A 10,125-nucleotide genomic window follows, 5' to 3' on the forward strand; every position below is an offset into this window, starting at 1 on the left:
AGCCTGCCCCTCCCCGCTATATAGCTGTATACATATAGAAACATAGTGTTGGAAAGAACAGGGACCTACCCTTAGACCTTCTTTAGTGGGAAGTGGGTATAAGAGCTTGGAGGCCCGGGTAGTTCCCCCAAGGAAAACCAAGTCTGTAGTCCCAAGGGTATTTGGAGCCCACCAGGCAGTGCCTGGCAGAACCTGGGCCAGAGTGGATCAGTAGAGGGCAAAGCGATCTCTACCCGAATGATCCGAGCAGCTCACTCTCCTGGGACGCTGGGGGCAGATTCCCGACATAACCTGGCTAGAGGCACCCGCCTTTCTTCTGAGGCTGGCAGAGTGAATGCGGAACGCTTCCTGCCGGAGGATTTAGGCACCCGAATTCACCCATCAGGGACCAAGGACACAGGTCCCATAATCTTTTATTGCTAGAATTAAGAATCATACTAGTTTAATTTCTACAACGTGAATGACAGTTACAGAATCAACGGACGAGACTTCTTCATTTCAAACCCAGCTTTGCAACTAGCAAGTACAGTTAAACTGGAGTTGACGGATCTCTCTCTCTCTCTCTCTCTCTCTCTCTCTCTCTCTCTCTCTCTCTCTCTCTCTCTCTGTGTGTGTGTGTGTGTGTGTGTGTGTGTGTGTGTGTCCATCTGTCTCTGTCTCTATCTGTGTGCCTCTCTCTCCTTTTGTCTTTCTTTCGGGTCTCTTTTTAACATCTCCTTCCCAACACCAGATACTAAATTCTCAATAGAAAAATGATCGTTTCTAAAACTACCATCTTTTTGCGTATTACAGTATCTACAGGGATAGGCACTTTTGGAGCGGCTAACTTGCAAGACCAGTAGCTTCGTTTTCTCAGTTCCTACCTAGTCCCTGCGAACGCCCTTCCTTCCCGGAGGCCCTGAGCAGATTCCCTGGAGGCCCAAGATTCGGGTGCAGGCTGACCTTATGCCACCGCCGAAATGCTGGATCCGAGTGGGAGAGGTTTGTGAGGAAGCCAGAACCAGGACCGGTGACTGCACCGCCACTATCGCCTCTGAAGTCTCCCCGTGAATTTGGCTGGCGGCTCGTCTCGGGTTTAGGCGCAGAGGCGCGCGTGGAAGTGCAGACAGTGCCTACTTCAGCTCTCCTCAGAAGCCAGAGGCTGGCGGCCTCTTAACATACCTCCCATCCACGCAGAACCCCACCGTTCCTAGTTCAGATCCTAAAGTCTATGAAAAGATGGCATTAGCCAAGTCTTGAAGTTAATAAAGGTGGGACAGATAGAGGAAGACAAATATTATCCCCGGACTCGGAGTGAACGAAAGGGGCAAAGGCTGATTAACTGCTTGGCTTTGCTCTTACATTTCAAACTCAACCCCAGGTAGAAGACTCAAGCTTGGGAAAGGGTGGAAAGGTGGGGGTGATTAAGGCCTCCTGCTTGGACTAACAAAGGCGTCTTGACATTCAAACTCCCTGCTGCAGCTCAATTTTTATTCTTGGGTCATTTGTTGCATTTTATTTCTGTTTTCTGAGCCTTAAATTTGGGTTTAGTAACCTCATGCAGATCTCTGTGATGATTCCCCCGCCCCCCAACACACACTGGTCCATTAACTGCCTGATTCTTCAAGGTCGACCCGAGAGAGGGCTTAGGTCAACCCTGACCAGAACTTAAAGACCAGTCAGAAGTAGCAAAGCCCTTCTGACCATTGCTCCCAATCCCAGCCTTCAAGTCCCGGCTTCTCCAGCTTCCTCAACAGCTCGGAGTTGAGAATTTGACGGGACATTCTGGAGGTATTCCTGTATCTAAAGTTGCCGCCTGAATTTTAGTCATTCTGCCTCCTGTGAATCCAACTAATAATAATACAGGGAGTATTATTATTATTATTATTATCATCATCATCATCATCATCATCATCATCATCATCATCATCATCATCATCATTATTCGTCTCATTCCTCTTAGGTTTGGACACCACGCAAGAGATAAATATTTCCATTAAGCTGATTTCGTTCTTAGAGCAATGAGACACCCCCCCCCCCGCCAAGTGAAAACGGTGGGGAGGGGTGCTCAGGAATGAAAATCAAAATGGAGAAGAAACAGAAAAGAGAAGGAGGAGGAAAGATGGGAAAGGATGACCCTTAGGCCTGCGAGGGGATTAAGGACATCTATAGGTTTAAGGAGAAACAAATTAATTTACACAATTCTGCAAGAGCCCAGATGGCCTTTAATTAATCCCTTCAAAAGAAGGAACCCGGCCTGGGATGCGCCGGCTGCCTGCTCCATTAGCTCCGTTTCTTTTGCAAGGGTCCAGACACCATTCGAGGTGAGGCGCCGAGAGCTGGTGGGGGAAGAGAGGATGACGCGAGCTGATGTGGGCGGAAGGCACGAACTTAAACTACTTTTCCATAAAAGGGCTGGCTTTTCATTATTCCTCTCTTTAAAAAGTAATACCCTCTTCGTTCCTGCTCCCTCCTCCCCTTTTCCATTTTATTTTGCACAATTAATTGAGCGGGGCCTCTGGCCCTGGGCTGGAACCACAGTCTTCTCGCCAGGTCCCTCCCCTTTTGGCTCCGCCCAAGGGACGCCGGGGAGGGGACTAGGAGGGCGCGGCCTTACGGCTTCCTAACTTCAGCCAATCAGAGGATGTGGCGCTCTCTGGTGGGCGTGCCCGAGGAGCGAGGCCAGGAAGAAGCTGAGCGCTATTGGAGGCGGTGGTTACGCCCAGACCTGCGCCCGGCTCCTCAGTCCCGCCCCGCCGAGCAGCCCCAGAGTGGTGACGTCCCTGAAAGTTCTCATTTTGGCCCCCCACCGCCCCTCCCTGGCGTCTCCCAGCTAAAGAGCGGCAGGGAGGGGTGCAAATGTTTTATTACCTTTGAGAGCTTCATCTGAACTGTCAGGCCCGGAGGGAGAGAGCAGAGAAGGGAAGAGCCGCGAGAGGGTCAGTTTGGCCAGAGGACAGGGTTTAGAAGAGCCAAGCCTGGAAAGCCAAGGAGAAATGCCAGAGAGGAGAGAGAAAGGCGGAGAGTGAGAGGAAGAGAGGGCGCCAGGGGGTGGGGCGGGGGTCTCCGGGCCAGTTTGCAGAAGCGGAAGGACAGTCGGAGCGGGAACCGACCCGTCAGACTTTTCACACTTTAGTGTTTTTTTCTTTCTTTTTATTTTCCTCTTTAATCCTTTTCGTTACCGCTACTCGGGCGCCGCGTGGCCCAAAGGGGAAGCAGGCGCGTGGGCGCGCCAAGTCCCCAGGCCGCTGGAGCAGTGACATTGCCCTTTCTGGCTCAGTAGCTCCGGGCCCGCGGCCGTGGCAGACGCGATCCCCGAGCGGGCCGGTTGCGCTCTGTCCCCCGAGCGAGAGGCGAGTGCGAATCAGCTGCGCAGCGGCGAGCGCTGAGAGTCCGAGCGAGATTAGAGACGCGCACCGGGCGAAACGCGGCTCCCTTTGAAGCTCCCCAAAGCCGGCGAGCCAGCCCCCACCCTCCTACATCAAAGTGTACGCTCGGTGGCTTCCAGCCTTGTTGCAAACTCTCAGGGCCCGGCTCCGGGCTTGTTTTGGTGATTTCCCGCGGGGGTGGAGAAGAGGAGAAGTAGAGTCCTCTGAGCCGCGGACGAGGAACGAGCGCCAGTGACCGAAGTCCGGGACTCTCCGAACCAAGGCAGCGCAGAACCCGCCAGCTCTCCAGCGGCCCTCGACCGTCGCCGCCTCCAGCGGGGTGTTTGGACATTTCTGCTGCGCAGCTCGGACAGCAGCTCCGGCCGCCCGCGGTCCCGGCTCCATTGGGCGGTCGCCTCCCAGTGAGCCGAGCCCACCCCCGGCGCATCGGGCTCTCCAGAGCCCCAGCGGGGCCACCGGCCTGCGCGGCTGCGGGTTCGGGCCTGGCTGTGGGATGTTAGCTGTGGGGGCGATGGAGGGCCCCCGGCAGAGCGCGTTCCTGCTCAGCAGTCCGCCCCTGGCCGCCCTGCACAGCATGGCCGAGATGAAGACCCCGCTGTACCCTGCCGCCTACCCCCCGCTGCCCACCGGGCCCCCTTCTTCCTCCTCGTCCTCCTCGTCCTCGTCGCCCTCCCCGCCTTTGGGCTCCCACAATCCAGGCGGCTTGAAGCCCCCGGCCGCGGGGGGCCTCTCGTCCCTGAACAGCCCCCCGCAGCAGCTCTCGGCCGCCACCCCGCACGGCATCAACGACATTCTGAGCCGGCCCTCCATGCCGGTGGCCTCGGGGGCCGCCCTCCCTTCCGCCTCTCCCTCGGGGTCCTCTTCCTCCACCTCCTCGTCCGCCTCTGCCACCTCTGCCTCTGCGGCCGCAGCCGCTGCTGCTGCGGCCGCTGCCGCCGCCGCCTCTTCGCCCGCCGGGCTGCTGGCCGGCCTGCCCCGTTTCAGCAGCCTGAGCCCGCCGCCGCCACCGCCCGGGCTCTACTTCAGCCCCAGCGCTGCGGCCGTGGCCGCAGTGGGCCGGTACCCCAAGCCCCTGGCCGAGCTGCCCGGCAGGACGCCCATCTTCTGGCCCGGGGTGATGCAGAGCCCGCCTTGGAGGGACGCACGCCTGGCCTGTACCCCGCGTGAGTACTATCGCGGGCCTGGATCCCTGTTTCCTATGCCTGCTTTCGGGTCACGGTGCCTAGTGTGCCTGCGGATGGGTCGGTCCTCCTGGACACCCCAGTAGTTTGGCAGTACTAGAATAGCATGCTGTTGCCTGGACCCGGGCTTCTAGCGAGGGATGCGAGATTTCCTGAGTTCGTCAAGTCTCAGGAGCAAGCGTCGGAGGGCGAGTTTTTGTCTGGGCTGCTCCTGAAACGGACCAACTTTGGGTTACAAAGTTGGAAAGCGGCAGGAGAGGGAGAAGGCCTCTGCACTCCTGTTTTTCTGGCTCTTTCCAGCCAACCAGAGTCAGGCCTTCAGTAGCCTGACCCGTGTTTACCGCAAACCCAGGAGGGTAGGACAACTACCCATGGCCCCAAGAAAAGCAGGCCTTTGCACGCACATCTCCCCCGCCACTCCAGCTCACATTTTAGCCGTCTCCCCGCGCACCCCCAACACACTTGTTCACAGCTAGTCCGTTGACGACAGGGCCGGTGGTTCCCAGACCGGGGCCTGGGCTCTCCCTACTCCTGGACCCCAGGGTCCTTGGCAAGTTGGATCTGGGTACAAAGAAGAGGCATTTCGACACTCACTGGCTTAACACAAGAAAAGAGAGGGAGAGAAATATGACCCATGACAGGACGCAGCAGTAAAACGTAGCTCCCAAAGACTTAGTCTGGGTCACCTCGATGACCCAAGATCTGGGTAGGCTTCTGGCCAGTGAGCCCCAGCTCCTAGAAGGCTCCTCGCCCCCAGATGGCGTCCAGGGCCCTGCTCAGATCCTTCTCCCACTCTGTTCTTTCCTGGTGACCAAGTCCCTGAAGTTAGTCCAAGTCACTGGGCCTCCTTACTTGGGGCTTAGTGGCAATAACTTCAGTAACTGAGGAAACCAAGTGAGGCTTTCTTGGGAAGGGGACTCCTTAGGGTTATTGGGGTGTTGGGGACGTGTATCAGTGTTGATTGTAGGGATCGCCATAAGCTGTGCCCCCCTCTTCGTTCTCTTCCTCCAGCCCACAGGGGCCTCATAATAGGGACCCGTTAGCTCTCAATTGTGCAAAACACAAGGAGCCTTTTGTTAACCAACACAGGTTAGGGGAGTGACTAAGGGAAATATATATATAAATTCAGTTACCTTCGTACCAAACTACTTCTCTTTCAGGCGCACAGAGACTAACCCGGGAGGCGAGGGTGACCTTTCTCATGCATTCCTGCTTAGTTTAAGGGGGTGGTGTGCCATTTCAGCACCGCACTCTTTAGCAGTGGCCTCCCTAGTTATTTGGCGCTGTGGTTAAGCATAAAGTATTTACTGCTGCCCCAACTGCACCTGGCTTCGACAAAAGTAGTGAGCAGAAGCCGGCAAAAGGAAGCTCGGGGTGCACCTCCGGCGCAGACCACGGATGAGCATGTACTGCAAACGCGACTGCGCCTAGCTTTGCTAATTCTTTCCCAGCTCCCACTCCCCCATGAAGCACTGTAACTGGTTGCCTCGTCCCTCTCTGATATGATATTGGTTCTTGCAGATCAGGGATCCATTTTGTTGGACAAAGATGGGAAGAGAAAACACACCAGACCCACGTTCTCTGGCCAACAGATCTTTGCTCTGGAGAAGACCTTCGAACAAACGAAGTACCTGGCGGGGCCAGAGAGAGCTCGCTTGGCCTATTCTTTGGGGATGACGGAGAGTCAGGTCAAGGTGAGTGGACCTTTGACACCTCCAGGGATAGCGTTCCCGAACGTGCGAGTGTGTGTGTGTGTTCATACCCACGCGCCTGTATTTTCCCCCTCCCCAAACTGACAATCCGGGTGGAGGTGGGGTGCGCTCTCGGGAGCCTGGGGAGAAGTGGGGAGCCGATGAGAGGGTTGGGGTCGAACAGGCCCTAGGGTCTTTTGGAGGCAAACTGTTGATGAACAAAAGGAGTCAAGTCCCCGCCTTAGAAATTAGGCTAATCTAGACTGCAGCCTGTGCTGGGGGAACTCGCCCTTAGCAAAGAATAAAAGCACTAAGGAGATATCCCTGAGCACAGATCGAGCCGATTAGAAAGCTTGATTTGTTTTATTTGTAAAGACACTCAAGCTTCTGTTTTTCAATTCAGGCCCCACTAGATATATAACTTCCTAACGGGGAGCATCTATATTAATTGCAGTGCTATATTAATTTGTAGGTAAAAGGGAAATGAATCCAGAAGAACGTAGCACTGATAACTTGCTCTGGCTTAGACGAATACGATTGCTTTGGAATAGTCATTTTCCAAGTGAGCTGGCAAGAATCTTAGTGAATTTTAGGGTTGCACTCTCTTAAAAGCAAGTTTATCTGCAGAATTAAGACAGTGCAGTTTATGACAATTTCCAAGTAAGATGTCTCTCTGGCTATAATTGAGTTGTGTACTTCATTTCTAGGGAATCAACTTTCAGAAATCTGTCCCTGAAAGTAAAGGGATTGAACCTGCTGGGTAAATTAAATGGGATGGTTTACTGGCTTTCTGTGTTCTCTTTGACCATTTCAGTTTGTTGCATTTGTTTCTTTAGGGTGTGTGTGTGGAGACTGCTTTCTTTAGTTATATTGTTTCTCATTAAGAAGTAATATCACCAAGCTACTTAAAAGTTTATTTCCCTGCTAGGCAAGCATCTTACAATATATTTCAATCGAGTTTTTTTCACGTTGCCATTAGAAAACCATCACATTCGAAATTATTTTTGTAGCGCGTGGCTAGAGAGTCTACCACCTTAATCTGGAGGTCTTCATTTGCCACCATAAATATGTCCCTATGGCCAGAAATGAATTATTATAGCAATATAAAGAAAATCACTTTTCTTAACAGTTCTATTCCCTGGATAAAATAAACAACGGATGAGAAGCATACAACGAGGACAATTCAACATGTTGAGAAAATTGGTTGTTTTTTCTCCCGATTGTAAACATTAAAATACATGTGTCAGTCCATGTCAAACATCATGAACAGGTTGAACATATTCGTATTGCAAATGAATGTCTTAGGCAGGAGCAATATTACACTAATGTTTGAAAGACGAGGCAAGATCATAATAAAAATAATGTAACCGGCAACCTTTCCGTTTAAAGATAGCGAATGGTAATAATATATTAGCTTTATGAACAACATTGAGGGTGAGTAAAGAAACTCGGCATTGAGCTGTTGAATATTTTCATGTGCCTGCGTTGGTTGCTATGCGTGAACTGGAGTTGCCATTTTATCGGAAAACTTCGGATCACACATCTTAAGTGTTGTGAAGAAGAGAGGAGGACTGACTAGCGAAGTTAGTGAGGATTCGGGCCTCTAATAAGTGAGCAGTCAAGTGTTCAAAAGTGAGAAACTCAGTAGAGATAATCGGATTTAATACTGTGCTCTTCTGTACAAATTACACAACACTGTAGTGGTTTGAAACTTCTTAATCTACAGATACAATTAAGGACTAAAATCCGCCACTATCGGAAAACTAAGGAAGTTTTCCGTTTCTTGCTGGAACATAGGAAAAGCAAGTTTATTTTTAGGGCAACTCTTGTTTTCACTTTTTCGGAGAAATGGCTTATGGCCGGCCTCAATGCTCTTGTGTTACTATCGCTATGGCAACGGCGGTGGGTTAGTGAGGCCACCAGACTGACTTTGACGCCTGGACCTCGGGGGCCCGCAAGGGAGGGTGGCGAGGTGGGAGCCTGGGTCTTCCGGCGTTCAATCACCCCCTTCCCGGCTCTGCCTCCCCCTCCTGCCCTCTCTCAGGTCTGGTTCCAGAACCGCCGGACCAAGTGGAGGAAGAAGCACGCAGCCGAGATGGCCACGGCCAAGAAGAAACAGGACTCGGAGACCGAGCGGCTCAAGGGGACTTCGGAGAACGAGGAGGACGACGACGATTACAACAAGCCTCTGGACCCGAACTCTGATGACGAGAAAATCACGCAGCTGCTAAAAAAGCACAAGTCGAGCAGCGGCGGCCTCCTGCTGCACGCGTCGGAGGCCGAGGGCTCGTCCTGAGCGCCGCCCACAGCGCCGGGATCCCCGACCGCGCCGCTCAGCCGGTCCGGCCCGGGTCCCAACACCCCGGGTCTTTACTATTTTCTAAGATGTACATATCTATTTTTTTAACCTAGAAATTGTGGCGGGGGCTGGGGGTAGGACGGCCGTTGATGAGAAGGAAGGGAGCCCGCCGAGTGTACTGCGCAAAAAAACCCGCAGCCGAACCCGCAACCCCACGGCTTCCCAGGACCCTTCCCACCCGCGACTTCAGCATCGCCTCCCCTCCCCCCCGCCCCCATCCAGGCTCGGTCCCTGGCTCTGCCGTCCCTGAGCTCCGGGTCGTGTTTCTGAAGAGTCAACAGCCAATGCCTGGTGGGAATCTCGGAGCCACGCAGGGCGTCCGCCTCCTAGGGAAAAGGAGACGCTCCCGCGGCCCACAACTGCTCAACCCACTAAGTAACCTGTTGAAGGCTCTATGTAAATAAATCGTGAGTCACACTGACTAGAAGTTACTTTATTGTGAATATTTAAAATGTAAAATGCTTTTTGGAATTTGGTATAAAGAGATGGACCTTTCCTCCCGTTGGTTTTAAGACCTAACACACCACTTGACCTGCTTTCATTTTAACTTGGGAATCGTAGGGAAAAAATGTCGTTGCCCTCCTCAGACACCTTCCTACTCACTCCTCTTAGGGCTCTGGATCTTTCCGAACGGCTTTTCTCCTTCACCGATTCTGTCGCTGACCCGGCAGACCTCGCTGGGCCCCAGGGCAGCCCCAAGGCCCTCCCCCCCCCCCGCCCCGCCCCAGGACTTGAAATTGCAGAACCCGCAAGCTTCTCACACCAGCTTCTGGGTTCCCTTCCGAAATTGCACAGTCGTTTGTTGCTATTTATTAGTGATTTAAAGAAAATATTGGGGAGGGAGGGGCTACAATATCTTGTATTTAATTTAACTCCTTTCTGATAAAAAATGCGTAAAAGTAGATGTTGGGAATTGTTGCAAGCTCTCTGGGTCAGAACATGAAAATTCCATTTAGTTGCTGCAATCCAATCCGAAGTGTTTTGTATTATAAGAATACTATAGAATGTGTAAATTGTTTTCTTTTTAAGCTAATAACAGTGACATATTAGCCTCTTTAACATTTATTAATTTATACGGAATTCGGTTTGTAAAGAAAAGGCAGCCCCTTTGCGAGACCCATGAAATGTAATGCACTTTCTGTTTTGAAGGAGAAATCTAATTAAAAACAGCAACAAAAAAAATAGTTTGAATATGTCTGTTGCCTTGAATGAACAGGTGCAAATCACCTGGCCTCATCAGAGATTTCAAATATAAGTCAAAACCACAAAAAAGTGTTAGGTAGGCGTCCTGGGTAAAATAGCTCCTCCTCCTCCTCCTCCTCCTCCTCCTCCTCCTCCTCCTCCTCCTCCTCCTCCTCCTCCTCCTCCTCCTCCTCCTCCTCATCTCCACCATCACCACCACCAGCAGCAGTAGCACGCAGCAGCTCCACCACCTCCACCGTCTATTCTTTGAAGGATTCGCACCTACCCCTGGTATGGAAGGATGAAGAGACTGTCCCCTTTTCAGAGCTTCCTGCGACTGTCTA

The 10,125-nt window shown here is 52.4% G+C and overlaps 1 protein-coding gene across 1 annotated transcript; it reads left to right on the forward strand.

Annotated features, from left to right (window-relative positions):
* Positions 1 to 3,080: 3,080 nt before the first annotated feature.
* On the forward strand, positions 3,081 to 9,780 carry Nkx6-1 (NK6 homeobox 1). The gene is made up of 3 exons (XM_075942892.1): positions 3,081 to 4,531; positions 6,071 to 6,243; positions 8,285 to 9,780. Exons 1-3 carry the CDS (start codon positions 3,862 to 3,864, stop codon positions 8,534 to 8,536), a joined length of 1,095 nt encoding a protein of 364 aa, XP_075799007.1. The 5' UTR covers positions 3,081 to 3,861; the 3' UTR covers positions 8,537 to 9,780.
* Positions 9,781 to 10,125: the final 345 nt, after the last annotated feature.

Source organism: Microtus pennsylvanicus, chromosome 12, assembly GCF_037038515.1.
Source record: "Microtus pennsylvanicus isolate mMicPen1 chromosome 12, mMicPen1.hap1, whole genome shotgun sequence".
Lineage (NCBI taxonomy): Eukaryota > Metazoa > Chordata > Mammalia > Rodentia > Cricetidae > Microtus > Microtus pennsylvanicus.

Coding starts and splice junctions, on each gene's coding strand:
- Nkx6-1 (XM_075942892.1), top strand. CDS start 3,862: ATGTTAGCTGTGGGGGCGATGGAGGGCCCCCGGCAGAGCGCGTTCCTG. Junction 4,532..6,070: donor ACGCCTGGCCTGTACCCCGC/GTGAGTACTATC, acceptor TGGTTCTTGCAG/ATCAGGGATCCATTTTGTTG. Junction 6,244..8,284: donor TGACGGAGAGTCAGGTCAAG/GTGAGTGGACCT, acceptor GCCCTCTCTCAG/GTCTGGTTCCAGAACCGCCG.